This window comes from Heterodontus francisci, unplaced genomic scaffold, assembly GCF_036365525.1.
Source record: "Heterodontus francisci isolate sHetFra1 unplaced genomic scaffold, sHetFra1.hap1 HAP1_SCAFFOLD_319, whole genome shotgun sequence".
Classification (NCBI taxonomy): domain Eukaryota; kingdom Metazoa; phylum Chordata; class Chondrichthyes; order Heterodontiformes; family Heterodontidae; genus Heterodontus; species Heterodontus francisci.
Window position 1 is genome coordinate 1,489,213 of NW_027142010.1, and position 14,991 is coordinate 1,504,203.

Genomic DNA, 14,991 nt, shown 5'->3' on the forward strand with positions numbered 1-14,991 from the left:
TGAGGCCGCAGACATGTATCCAGCATGGTGTGTTTCCTCCCTGGTGTCAGGGTCAAGGATATCACTGACCGGCTGCAGAGCATCCTGAATGTGGGGGCGAACAGCCAGCAGTCGTGGTCCACATCGGTACGAATGAGCGAGGCAGAAAGAGGGAGGTGGTCCTGCAGTCGGAATTCCGGGCGCTGGGAAAGAAGTTAGCCATCTCAAAGTAGTAATCTCCGGATTACTCCCAGTACCCCGTGCGAGTGAGTATAGAAATAGGAGGATAGTGCAGATGGATGTGTGGCTGGAAGGATGCTGCAGAAACGGTGAGTTTTAGATTCCTGGACACTGGGACCAGTTCTGGAGAATGTGGGATCTGTACAGGCCGGACGGTTGCACCTGAACAGAGCTGGATTAATTTCCTTGCAGGGTGATTTGTTAGTGCTATTGGCAGGTGTGTGGGAACCAGGAGTAAACATTAGCGAGGTGGCACTGCAGCCTCACAGCTCCAGCGACCCGGGTTCAATTCTGGGTACTGCCTGTGTGGTGTTTACAAGTTCTCCCTGTTGTCTGCGTGGGTTTCCTCCGGGTGCTCCGGTTTCCTCCCACAAGGCAAAAGACTTGCAGGTTGGTAGGTAAATTGGCCATTATAAATTGCACCTAGTATAGGTAGGTGGTTGGGAAATATAGGGACAGGTGGGGATGTGGTAGGAATATGGAATTAGTATAGGATTGGTATAAATGGGTGGTTGATGTTCGGCACAGACTCGGTGGACCAAAGGGCCTGTTTCAGTGCTGTATCTCTAAATAAATAAAAAAAATAGAAATAAACAATTAAAATAAATACAGTCTCCATACCTCGTCCAGAGTTGGGTCACCAAATCCTCTGTCCTGCCTGAACGTCTGCAACAGCTCACAACACAACCTCCAGAAAACCATCCACAGCATCTCCACTAACTTTACAAGAGCAGAAGTAAGTCAAAAGCCCCTCACCTGTAAATTGGATGCCTGGTCCTTTTAAATAACACTAGAGGGGTTTCCTCGTGTTGCTAAATGTCTGTTCAACTGAGAGTGACCAATAAAGGCGGCCAGTGGACATGCACAGACCAAATTTCAAAGATAGACAGCAAAGCTGCTGGAATGGCTTTTTGACACCAGATTCAGACCCCTCCTCATGCTGCAGACACACACATGTTACACCCACGCTAGCACCCAGGCCAGCCTGGGTGTCCTGTACAATGTGTTAGATGTGACTGGCAGTGCAGATCACACCATTTTATGGATCCAAACTTCCACAGCACCAGTGGAGCTGGAGAGATGAAATGTGTGGTCAAAGAGAGAGAGAGAGGGAAAGGAACTCATTTTAAAAACGGAATCAGGAAAAGTGTTTAAGATGAACAAGTTTCAAGAATATTGGAAATGGACAGGGGATTGTGGTAATCAGAGGGGTGAGGATTTGGAGAGCTTTGATCACATGAGTGAGAATATTAAAATTGAGGAGTTACTCGACCAAGAGCCAATGTCGGTCAGTGAGCACAGGGATGTTGGGTGAACAGAATTTGGTGTAAATTAGAAGATGGCAGCACAGTTTTGGATGATCACAATTTTACAGAGAGTAGAATGTGGGAGACCAGCCAGGAGTGTGTGAGAATAGTCAAGTCTCGAGATAAAAAAGGCATGGATGAGGGTTTCAGCAGTTGATGAATTGACCTCTCTCTCTCTCTACTTCTTTCTCTCTCTGTCGCCCTTATTTGCTCTGTCCCACATTCAGAATCTTATAAGTTTCAATCAAGTCGCCTCTTACTCTTCTAAATTCCAGCTGATATAAGACTAGCCTGTCCAGCCTTTCCTCATAATATAGCCCGCCCATTCCAGGCATTTGTCTAGTAAACCTTCTCTGAACCGCTTCGAATGCATGTACATCTGCCCTTAAATAAGGATACCAATAATGTACACAGTATTCCAGATGTGGTCTCATCAATTCCCTGTATAAACATAACCTCCCTACATTTGTATTCAATTCCTCCTGCAATAGATAATATAATTCTATTAGTTTTCCTAATTACTTGCAATACCTACATGTTAACCTTTTGCAATACGTGCACATGGATTCCCAGTTCCCCCTGGATCGTAGAGTTCTGCAATCTCTCACCATTGCGATTATATGCTTAATTGTTAATCTTCCTGCCAAAATCGACAATTTTTCCTTTTCCCACATTATACTCCATTTACCAGATCTTTACCCACTCACTCAATCTATCCATCCCTTTGTGGCCCAGTTGTGCCCTCGTCACAACTTACTTCACGACCGACGTTTCTGTCATCAGCAAATTTAGCAACCATATCTTTGGTCACTTCATCCAAGTGATTTATATAAATTGTGAAGAGTTAAGTCCCCAGCACTGATCCCTGTGACACATCACTCGTTACATCTTGCCAAACAGAAAATGACCCATTTAAGCCTACTCTCTGTTTCCTGATAGCTAGCCAATCTTCTATCCATGCCAATAGGTTGCCCCTACACCATGAGCTTTTATATTCCGCAATGAACTTTGATGTGGCACATTATGAAATCCCTTCTGGAAATCGAAGTACCGTACATCCACCAGTTCCTCTTTACCCAATGCACCTGTTACTTCTTCAAAGAACTCAAATAAATCTGTAAAACATGGTTTCTGTTTCACAAAAGCATGTTGACTCTGTCTGATCACCTTGAATTTTTTTGCGTACCCTGCTATAACGTCTTTACTAATAGCTTCTAACATCTGATCCATAGCCAGAAAGCCTTTCTCACCTGCCACAGGCCGTATGTCCACTGTGTCTATTCTGATGTTGTGCTGTATTTGAACTGTTACTCCTCAATAAACTGCTTGTGGCCCTTCGTGGTGCAGGAGAGGGAACAGAGTTCATGTCAAAGTCCTGCCCCCTTTGATATGATGCTGCATAATAGACAGGGACTTCTGGGCAGTAGTGTGCTCAAAGGCTATAATCAGTAATTTATTATCCCTATATTCGTATATTGTAGAACATTAAAACATACCCTTACTCTGGTGTCCAATGTACCTTCAATATTCATGATTAAACTTTCAGAGGAGTGGGAACCAGACACCTCTGATGACCCTGAGGTACAGGCGATTCTCGAGTCAGTGCTGAGTGTATTCACAACTCATAAAAATGACTGTGGAAACATGAGCTGACCCGAAGAAATTAACTGACCATTGCTTGCTCCATGAAGCAGTATTCATGCCGAGCTGAGATTATATCATATATTACAGACACCATCAACCATTGTTATACCAGGGTATAGTTCACAAAGACACATTCACTTCTAACTGCCCCATTTGGCCGTTAGCTGGTTACTGACTATTGACCACCACAAACTCAACTCAGTCACCCCTGTGTGAACCCAGTTGTCTGAGCGACACCTACCCTACTGTCCCGGATTCCCAGCGGCAAGACAGTCTTCTCCACCCTGGATATCTCTAATGGTTATTGGAGTATCCCAGTAAAAATGGAGAAACAATTCAAATTCACATTCAGTTCTGAGGACCAGAGATACACCTGGACATGTCTGTCACAAGGGGTTCCACAATAACCCCACTATTTTCCACAACAGTATGGCCGGGGATCTTATGAGCTTTTCACAGTCTTCCTGATTTTATTTGTTTTTAGATACAGCACTGAAACAGGCCCTTTGGCCCACATAGTCCGTGCCGACCAACAACCCACTTGGAATATTGTGTTCAGTTCTGGTCGCCTCATTATAGGAAGGATGTGGAAGCTTTAGATAGGGTGCAGAGGGGATTTACCAGGATACTACCTGGACTGGAGGGCATGTCTTTTGAAGACAGGTTGAGGGAGCTAGGGCTTTTCTCATTGGAGCGAAGAAGGATGAGAGGTGACTTGATAGAGGTGTACAAGATAATGAGAGGCATAGATAGAATGGATAGCCAGAGACTTTTCCCAGGGCGTAAAGGGCTATCACCAGGGGGCATAATTTTAAGGTAATTGGAGGAAGGTTTAGGGGAGATGTCAGAGGGACGTTCTTCACACAGAGAGTGGTGGGAGCGTGGAATGCACTGCCAGCGGTGATAGTAGAAGCAGATATATCAGGGACATTTAAGCGACTCTTGGATAGGTATATGGATGATAGTAGAATGAAGGGTATGTAGGTAGTTTCATCTTAGAGTAGGTTAAAGGGTCCGCACAACATCGTGGGCCGAAGGGCCTGTGCTGTGCTGTACTGTTCTATGTTCCAATACTAACACTGCAGTAATCCCATATTCACTATCACCTACCTACACTAGGGACCATTTACAATAGTCAATTTATCTATCACCTGCAAGTCTTTGGCGGTGGGAGGAAACCGAAGCACCCAACGAAAAACCACGTGGTCACAGGGAGAACTTGCAAACTCTGCACAAGCAGTACCCAGAATCGAACCTGGGTTCCTGGAGCTGTGAGGCTGCGGTGCTAACACTGCACCACTGTGCTTGTCGCAATATGTCGATGATCTCCTCCCCATCACCACAGACCGTGTCCACACATTTAACCCGTTTATAGGAACTACTGCCGTTACTTTGGGAGCTGCACTTAAAGACCATCCATGTAAGGCCCTCCTGGTGCAAGATCGTGTCACCTTTCTAGGTGTCCAGATTGGATCATCCAGCATCAGCCCAGACTAACATCAGGTGGAGACCATCCAGTGTCGACCCTGTCCACCTCAAAGACTGCCCTGTGTCCGAACCTTAGGCTGGTCTGGTATCAGTGGACCCTCATCCAGTGTCTACCCCCATCCAACTCAAAGACTGCCCTGTGTCCTAACCTCAGCCTGGTGTGGTATCAGTTGACCCTCATCCAGAATTTACCCCTGTCCACCTCTAAGACTGCCCAGTGTCCTATCCTCAGGCCGGTGGTGTATCAGTGGACCCTCATCCATTATCTACCCCTGTCCACCTCAAAGACTGCCCTGTGTCCTATCCTCAGGCTGGTGGGATGTCAGCAGACCCTCATCCCTCGATTTGCATAGACTGTGACTCCTCTTTATGAACTACCTAATGGTGATGATGACCAGGTTTAGCCTGGTTGGACTGAAGAGAGCACGGAAGCAGTTACACAATTGAAGAAAACTGTCGCCGAGGCAGCGTGTCTTATCTCACCTAACCCTGACAAGACTTTCCACATGGAGGTGGGGGGCACAGTGAAAAGCCTGGCTGCTGTCCGATGTCGAGAAAACCAGGAGAAGCTACTCCTCATTGTGAATTACTCCAGAAAGTGTGAGTGGGGCTGAACTGATTTACTCTGTTTGTGAAGGACATTTGTTAACCACGTTCTGGGGCATCAAACATTTCACTTACATCACGGGGTTAAACAGGGTGATACTGCCCAGCCCATTATAAACTTTTTGGTCTGCTTTGTGGCCTTGTCCAATCTACACCTTCCCCTTTGTTATCTGTTGCCCCACCCCCACCTCACTTGCTTATAACGTTTGACATTTCTAATATTTTCTAGTTCTGAAGAAGGGTCAGTGACCCAACATATCAGCTCTGCTTCTCTTTCCACAGATGCTGCCAGACCTGCTGAGTGGTTCGAGCATCTCTTGTTTTTGTTTCAGATTTCCAGCATCCGCAGCATTTTGCTTTTATATAAACTTTTCCAGTATAGAAGAGCAGTAGTAATAGTATTCACCTGTCAGAGAGTCGTAAAGTCATAGTCATTTCAGCAGAGAATGAGGCCATTCAGCCCATCGAATGCATGCCAGCTCTTCCTAGATAAATCCAGTCAGTCCGATTCCCGAGCTCTGTCTCCATATTCCTGGCACCATATTTCCACCACCCTCATAGGCAATGATTTTCAGGCTGTTCCCACTCGCTGTATAGAAATGATGTTCCTCACATTCCCCTGTATTGCGTATCCCACAACCTTATCTCTAGTCCATGTGCCATTAACTAATGGTAACATCTTTTCCTGTCTACCTTATCCAAACATATCATCATCTTGTATACCTCTATCAAATCTCCCCTCAATCTCCTTGACTCCAAGGAAAACAATCCCAGCTTTTCCAGACTAACCTTGGAGCTAAAATCCTCCAGCCCTGGAAATATTCTGGTAAATCTCCTGTACACCCTGCCAAGGACCCTTACATCCTTCCTAAAGTGCGGTGAACAGAACTGGATGCAGTACTCCAGTTGGGGCCTAACCAGAGCCTTATAAATTTTCCGCATAACTTTCCTTCTTCTGTACTCACTACCTCTATTTATGAAGCCCAAGATCCCATATTCTTTAGTAACGACTCTTTCCATATGTCCTGTCACCTTCAAGGATCTATGTACACGAACCCCATGTTCCTCTGTCCCTGCACACTCTTTAGAACTGTACCATTAAGTGTATATTGCCTCTCCTTGTTACTTCTGATAAAATGTATCACCTTACACTTGTCTGCATTGAGTTCCATCTGTCTCTTGTCTGCCCATTCTGCTAGCCTATCTATGTCCTGTTACATCGATTGGTATCAACCTCACTGACTTTCCTGCCTCCAAGTTTGGTATCATCAGCAAATTGCGGAATTTTGCTCTGTATCCCAATATCCAAATTATTTATACATATCAGAAAAAAGTGGTCCGAGCAGTGACCCTTGGCGAACACCACTATCTACCTTCCTCCAGTCTGAAAAAGCAACTATTTACCACAACTCACTGTTTGCTTTCATTAAGTCAGTTCTTTTTTATCCAAGCTGACACTGACCCTCGTTTTCCATGAGCATCAATTAACTGTCCGGCTGTCACAAACAGACTGTGAAAGAAACGACAAGTTCAGATTAAAATTAAGGGAAATGCAAAATGTAAACTTAACTAAATTTTGGAACCAGATCAACTCTTCGATCTCTTAAAATTCAGTCACTCATTAACTTTACTGTATTTCGGGTTTAGGGAGGGAATTCCCGAGCTTAGGGATTAGAACAGAAAGTGCTGGAAATATTCAGCTAATCTGTCAGCATCTGTGTATAGAGAAACAGAGTTAATGTTTCAGCTGCTGCTGCTAACTGTGAATGCTGCAATTGGAGACAAGGTAAATGGAATATCGGGACATAGAGAGGGTGGTTCACGGACGGAAGGCTGGAGGCCTTAGTCGTGGAGGGTGACAGGAGGAGAGAGGCCATGTTTCTGTGTGGTGAGGTGGAGACCCTCCGAAGGTAATGGGAGCAGGTGGCCAGGGAGGTCGATGTAAGAAGTCTGGCCCTGAGGACATGACAGCAGTGCCAGAAGAAGTTTAATGACCTCACACGGGTGGTCAATGGCAGTGAACCCCTCTCCACATGGCATCTCCGACCACCAACACCACCAACCTCTCACAATGCTCAATGTATCACAACCCCAACACTCACCCATCAGCAGTCCCTATCACTCAGGACTCACACTCAACATTCACATACTCCACCTCACCCTCACACACGTTCCACTGATACTAGCCTCACATCCACCTCTCACTGCCTCCATATAACTCCAACTATTCAGCTATGGCAGTCACATCACCCAAACACAGTGCAAAACAATCACTGACAATCTTCCCTCTCTCTTACAGGACAAGGTGGCCCATAATCACAGGGAGCAGCAGTGAACTGGCAGGGGCCAGGCTTACCTTCATCCCCTGAGCCTGAGGAAGAAGATGGTTCACCACATCATGGGGCCGGCTGCGACAGAGCCCGTAGCATCCGGCATCACGCTGGGCATTCAGAATGACCTGATGTTCCTGCCTTGTGTCCCTTCTCAACTCCCACCTCCCCCTCATCCTGCTGTCTGGGATGATGTACAAGCTGCAATTGGTGGGACCATGGACATCCTGCATTCCATCCCACCCCCAATCCAGCACCCCAACCCTCCCTTCCTGATTTTTTACTTACCAATATTAACCCAGAACTGCCAGCTTCCCAGTCACAGCAGCTCCCGGAGACAGAGAGATCGCAGCAACACAGCACTGAAGGTGAAGCCACATCACGTGGTCTGATACTCACGGCGACCAGCTCAAATACTTGCACCGCGTGGACCTTAGAGGCTCGGAAAGTGTCGGAATCTGCACGGGGTGAGACACCGAGCACGAGTGAGCTGCAGCCAGGCCAGGGGTGAAGGATAGTTCATGTGTCAGCTCACCGGAGGGCGAGGTCACAGACGTGTAATAATACACAGGACTCAGATGTGAACAGTGCTGGAACAGCATACAGGAGAATGTTGATGGGTATGTAAACTGAGATACTTTGTCCATTGACAGGCCTGTCTGACAGTCTGTTGTCACTGTCAAGGAACATGGAGGAGTCCGGCTCCAACATGGCACAGGACATTGCACAGAGCTTGAAGCCCATTCTTTCCCCTGTGACAGCACTAGCGGACCCAGCCGTCAGACAGTGCCTGGTGACCATTTTCTCCGCTTCCTTAACAGCACAGGCAGCAGACACCCAACGTCTCAGTGATGCAGTGGAAACTCAGACTGAGGTCATGAGATCCATGCTTGCTGCCATGCAGGATCAGACTGCTGTCATCATGGCAGTGGATCTCAGTGTTCAAAGGGGTTTGCAGGCTCTCACAGCAGTCCAGCAATCTGTGATCCAATAGATTACTAGGATTGTTGAGGTGTCGCCCCGTGGCAGTAACAGTGTCTCCGTGGAGCATGAACCTGCTGTCCTCTCTCAGGATGATAGTATTCGTTCTCCCTTCACTGTCACTCCGCCAGTGCCATTTCTGTTACTCATCAACCAGCCCAGGCTGCTGCTGCCCATGTCGAGGTGGTGCAGTCCGAATCCGAGCACTCAATGCCCAGAGCTGCTCGAGGACGTCCTGTAAGGCCATCTGCAGTCTCCCCCAGTGAAAGTCAACAGCCTTCCACCAGCCATGCAACAGTCACTGGGGAAACACTGTGTAGGAGCACGAGGCAAGCCGAGGAACCCACAAGACAGCCACTAAGGGAATAGACAAAGGTGAATACTTCAGGTTTGTTTGAATAATTGGATGTGTTGTTGGATAAAGATGTTAATGAATAGGTTTTTTTTGGTGTTATTTTATTGCAGGATGGTGACCAAGGGGACACTGTGATGGGGCGTCTCAGATGAGTGTAATGGTGGAGAATGGGGAATCCATGGTGGTAAAGGGAGGTTGTCCTATGGGAACTGGAATCAAGGCAGGGACTCTCCGATAGCCTGTCCAGGTGGAAGGCATTCAGGAAATATGCTCGTGCCTGCTCCTCCTGATGTGGCCTCCGGATTCCTGATGCCAATGCCTGTGTCCTCATGATGGTGATGATATGAAGGGTGCAGCAGAACACCATGAACATGGACACCTGCTCCAGTGTGTACTGGAGGGCTCCTCACGAGCGGTTCAGACATTGGCAGCATTGCTTCATCACACAGATGGTCTGTTCCACCATGTTCCTGGTGACTCCATTGCTGACGTTACACATGGGTTATTTTAATTTGGTCGTTTGTCTGTCAGCGAGAGGTGGTTGTTTGTCGGGGGAGAATCATGATCCTTGCTTCGAGGTGATACCCATTGTCTCCGAGGAGCCACATTCTGGTTCTGTATGAGCGACCGAAGTGTTGGGAATGGCCGACTGCTACTGAATGACGTGGGTGTTACCAGATTGGTGGACATTCACCAACATGCTGCACTGGACATGCTCACACACAAACTGCATTAATGGAGTGAGAGTTCTTTCAGTTCCTGTACCGCTCCCCGTTGACATGGTGTAGGTGTCTCTGCGGGGTCCCCATCAGGAATTCTGCTATCCTGACAAAGCCACGGGATCTTTCATCCTGCTTCTCCATGCTGAGGGAGAAAATGATGTATTCATCTCACTGTGTAGTGTTGTGGCGTTCGGGGTTGAAGTGGGAGGTGGTTCCTCGTGCTGCTGAATGTATGTTCAGCTGAGAGTGCTGAACGCAGGCAGTCAGTGCACATACACAGACCAAGGTTCTAAAATGTATGTCAAATCTGTCAGATGCACTTCCCAACACGCAACTCCATGAGGAAGTGGTCGGCAGCTTTTCCCACACCATTGTCGAGCTTCCAGGGTTGTCGCACTGACACCAATGGCCCAATGGAGCCCAAAGTCACGGCCAGGAAGAAATGCAGAGGGAAAAAATATTTGAAAAAGGGAAATGGATACATACTTAAAGGGGAACACTTTGCACAAATGTGGGAAATGCAGAGAGGAATGGAACAAATCAGATCAGTGAGCACAAGGGAGATGGAGTGAATGGAATTCAGTGTGACATAGGCAGCAGAGTTTGGATGGGCTGTTGTCTATGAAAAGTTATAACTGGGAGGCTGACCAGGATAATATCAGGATAGTCGAGTTTGGATTTATGCAGCTAATGGACTGAGTAAGAGGACAATATTACGGAGCTGGTAGTGGACAAGATTGGTATTGGAGAGCATATGGTGCCGGATCTCAGCTCAGGGTCAAAGCGAGCGCCGAGTTTGTGTACAGTCTGTTCCAGCCTCAGGTGCATGGCACCGAGGTGGATGGAGTCAGTAGATGGAGAACAGAGCTTGTGATGGGGGCAGCAGACAATGGCTTTAGTCTTCCAAAGATTAAAATGACAAGAATAGTAATTCAGTGAAAAGGTGCTTGATGATCTAATAGCTGTATACAGGGACTTTCCAGGAACACCAACAGCAGCACCTTAAGGAGAGTAAATTACATGAACAGTAATAAAATTAGCAATGCATTGCAGAGTTTATAGCCAGTATCAGAGAATGACCAGGTGTAACAAGAACAGCAAAGAGGGTAGAGAAAATGACAAGAGCAGTCATGCAGTTAAACATAGTTTATAGAATTAATAGCTGGATAAAGAGACTTAACAGCAGCATCAACAATAGCGAGGAGTGGATTGTAAATATATTGAGCAATCTGAAGTGCAATGTAGATCCGATAGTCTAATGAGAGCCAAGCATAATATGTAGAAAGAGTGTCAAATTGCCAGATGACACTCCTGCCCACTGTTACAACATTCCAATCTATTGTTCTCAGATTAGGACCCATTGTTGTAATATTCCAATCTATTGCTCTCAGATTCTGAATCATTGTTGTAATATTCCAATCTATTGTTCTCAGATTCTGATCCATTGTTGTAATATTCCAATATATTGCTCTCAGATTCGGACCCATTGTTGTAATATTCCAATCTATTGTTCTCAGATTCTGATCCATTGTTGTAACATTGCAATCTATCGGTCTCAGATTTTGACCCATTGTTGTAACATTCCAATCTATTGGTCTCAGATTCCGATCTATCCTCCCCCTCTCTCTGGAGCCGCTGATCCCTGTTAGTGCCGGGGGTGATTCTCCCCCTGACACTATGGGATAACACATTGAAAGGAGGCCCTTATTATTAGAAGAGTGAAAACCTCCAGTGACACAATTAGGGTCCACAGAGACTGACATTGATGACAGTCTTTGAAAAAAACGGTTCAGTTAACCCCTTTCAATCCAACACTTCTTGTACCGCTATAAAGGAGAACGTTTACCCGGTTCGTATGGGATGTATGAGGTTTGCTGAAGGAAGGAATGGTGGAAATAGCAGAAGCACTGGCCAGAATCTTCCAATCATCCTTGGATATGAGAGTCGTGGCAGAGGACTGGAGGGTTGTAAATGCTACACCCTGTTTAAAAAAGGCGAGATGGAGTAAACCCTGCTATTACTGACCAGTCAGTTTAACACCATTGATGGAGAGATTTCACCACTCAGGACAAAAATATTCATTGCTTTGAAAAACGTGGAATAATATATGGGCAGCAGCAGGGATATGGTAATGACAAAGCATGACTGGAAAATCTCAACAACAACAATTTATATTTGTATAGTGCGCTTAATGCAATAAAACAACACAAGGAGCTTCACAGGATCATTATGAAACAATGTATGACACTGAGCCACAACAGGAGATATTAGGTCAGATGACCAACAGCTGGATCAAGGAGGAAACCGATGCAGGGAGGTGGTGACAGTGGCACATTGGTAATATTACCAGAAGTGTAATATCAAGGTCCATGATGATTCCCTGAGGGCATGGGTTCAAATTGCACCATGGCAGCCGGTAGAATTTAACATTTAATTAATTAGTAAATTCAATTAATTAATACACATCTGGAATTGAAAGGCATTGTCAGTAATGGCGCTATGAAACTATCATTGATTATCGTAAAACAATAATGTGGCTTACTGATGTTCTTTGGAAATGCAACTCAACTATCCATACCTGGTCTGGCCGACATGTGACTCCAGATCCACAGCAATGTGGTTGACTTTTAACTGACTTCTTAAATGTCCAAGCAAGCCACTCAGTTGACAAGGGAAGTTATGGATGAACAAAATGTTGGTTTTGTCAGCACATCCCATGAACAAATAATAAAAAAAAACTGTGCAGTGAGGTTATTCCAGAGCTTGGAGCCCCAGCAGCTAAAGGTCCTGACGCCAGTGGTGCAGTGATTGAAATCAGGGATGCACAAGAGGCCAGAATTAGAGGAGGACATACATCTCTGTGGGTTGTGGGGCTGGAGGAGATTATAGAGATGGGGAGGGGCGATGCCATGGAGGGATCTGAAAAACAGAATGAAAATTTTAAAATCAAGATATTGTTTGACAGGGAGCCAATGTCGGTCAGTGATACATGAACGGGACTTGGTGTGAGCTAAGAGATGGGTAACAGACTTTTGGATAACCTAAAGTTAACAGAGAGTAGAATGTGGGAGATCAGCCCGGAATGAGTTGGAGTAATCACATATTGAGGTGATGAAGATTTCAACTGAGAGAAGGGCGTTTTCGGACGATGTTACGGAGATGGAAATAAGCGGACTTAGTGATGGCCCGAATACGAGTATGGAAGCTTATCTCCGAGCCAAATATGGCAAGAAGGTTGTAAACAAGCTGGCTTAATCTCAGACTGTTACCCGGGAGAGGGATGGAATCAGTAGCAAGGGAACTGAGTTGGAGTGAGGAGTGAAAACAATGACTTCAGTCTTCCCAATATTTAATTGGAGAACATTTCTGCTCATCCAGTACTGGATGTCGGATAAGCAGTCTGCTAATTTAACAACAGTGGAGGAGTGGAGAGAGGTGGTGCTGAGGTAAACTTGATGGAGTTCTTTCATAAAACAATGGAGAGGGTTGATGATGGTGGTGTCATTGAAGTTATATATCTGGACTTTCAAAAGTGTTTAATCAAGTGACATTCAACAGACAGGTTAGGGAAACTGAACACTATGGATTAAAGGAACAGTGACAGTGTGGATATAACATTGACTAAGGAACATAAAACAGAGAGAAGTGGTGCAAGGTTGTTGTTCAGACTCGATGGCGTATACAGTGGTGTTCCTCAGGGCTTGGTATTAGGACCACTGCTCTATTTGCTCTAAGAAAACCCGGGGTGGGTAAGGAAGAATCCCCCTCCTCCTCCCTCTTTAAAGAGTTTCCCCTCTCTGCAGCCTCTGCTACATTTGTTAGTCATGTTACAGACCCAGAGGCACTACAACTACAGTCCCCATACAGTCCTGACTTGGGTCACCAAATCCTCTGTCCTCCCTGAATGTCTGCAGCAGCTCACAACACAACCTCCAGAAACCCATCCACAGCACCTCAACTAACTTTACAATAGCAGAAGTAAGTCAAACACACCTCACCTGTAAGTTGGATGCCTGGTCCTTTTAAATAAAACTAGAGGGGTTTCCTCGTACTGCTGAATGTATGGCCAGCTGAGAGTGTGTCAGTAGACATGCACAGGCCAAGTTTCAAAGATGCAAATCAAAGCTGCTGGAATGCTCTGCTCAGCATGTAACACCACTGGAGAGAAGTCACAAGTGACCAGCGGTGCATCTCACACCATTTTTAGGGTTCTAGGGTTCATAGCCTCAGCACCAGTGGCTCTGCAGTGCCACGGAGGGATACAGATGGAGAAAATAATTACTTCTTGAAGTGAATTGGATAAATACTCTAAGGTACACAATGTGCAGGAATATGAGAAACGGACAGCAGAATGGGACTAATAGGAAGGGTGGGGTCATAGTGGGATCTGAGCACAATTAGAATATTTCAATTGTGGTGATACTGCACCAAGAACCAATGTAGGTCAGTGAACACAGGCTTAATGGGTGCTCTGAATTTGGTGTGAGTTAGGATATGGGCTGCAGTGTTTGTGATAGGCTGTGGTTTATGACGGTTTGTAACTGATAGTCCTGTCACTGTAGCATTAGGAGAGTCGAGTCTGGAATTAATGAAGAGATAGATGGTGGTTTAAGGAGCAGATGTCCTGAGAGAGAGGAAAATGTGCGAGAAGACAGGACTGATAAAGGACAGGATACGGTATTGGATTCAGTTCAGTGTCAAAGAGATCAGTAAGGAAGTGAACTGTCTGTTCCAGCTTCATATATATGCCAAATCATTGGATAGAGAACAGAGTTTATGTTGGGGACTAGAAACAGTGGCTTTAAACTCCCCAATACTTTAATAACAAGGTGAGTAATGCATTGTATGGCGATTTATGCATGTGAAGCTGGATAGAGAGATTTACCAGGGACTCCAACAGCGGCAAAGATGTTACTGTAAATTAAAAGAACAGTAATACAGTTAACAGTGGTTTATAGACCTAATAGCCAGAGATAGAGACTTACCAGGGACACCAACAATAGCGAGGATGGGATAGTAAATGTACTGAATCATCCGAAGGGCACAATAGATCCGCCATTCTAATGTTATCGAATAATCATCTGCAGTAAGCTTGCCAAACCAAGAGAATAAACTTCTGTCCATTGTTGTAACATTCCAATTTATTGTTCTCAGATTCTGACCCATTGTTGTAACATTCCAATCTATTGTTCTCAGATTCTGATCAATCTTCTCTCTATCTCAATCTGTTTCTGAAGCTGCTGATTCCTGTTAGTGCCGGAGTTGATGTTCCCAATGACAGCATGGGATGACACATTGAAAGAAATCCCTTATTAATAGAAAAGGGAAACTCTCCAGTG

At 45.6% G+C, this 14,991-nt stretch overlaps 1 protein-coding gene across 1 annotated transcript in view; it reads right to left on the reverse strand.

Moving 5' to 3' along the window:
- The window catches only part of LOC137366191 (uncharacterized), a 179,288-nt gene extending 168,149 nt beyond the window's left edge, over positions 1–11,139 (reverse strand). The window contains exon 1 of the mRNA XM_068028181.1: positions 10,870–11,139. Coding sequence (XP_067884282.1) covers positions 10,870–11,139 — 270 coding nt within the window. The remainder of the gene's footprint in view (positions 1–10,869) is intronic.
- Between the last annotated feature and the right edge of the window lie 3,852 nt (positions 11,140–14,991).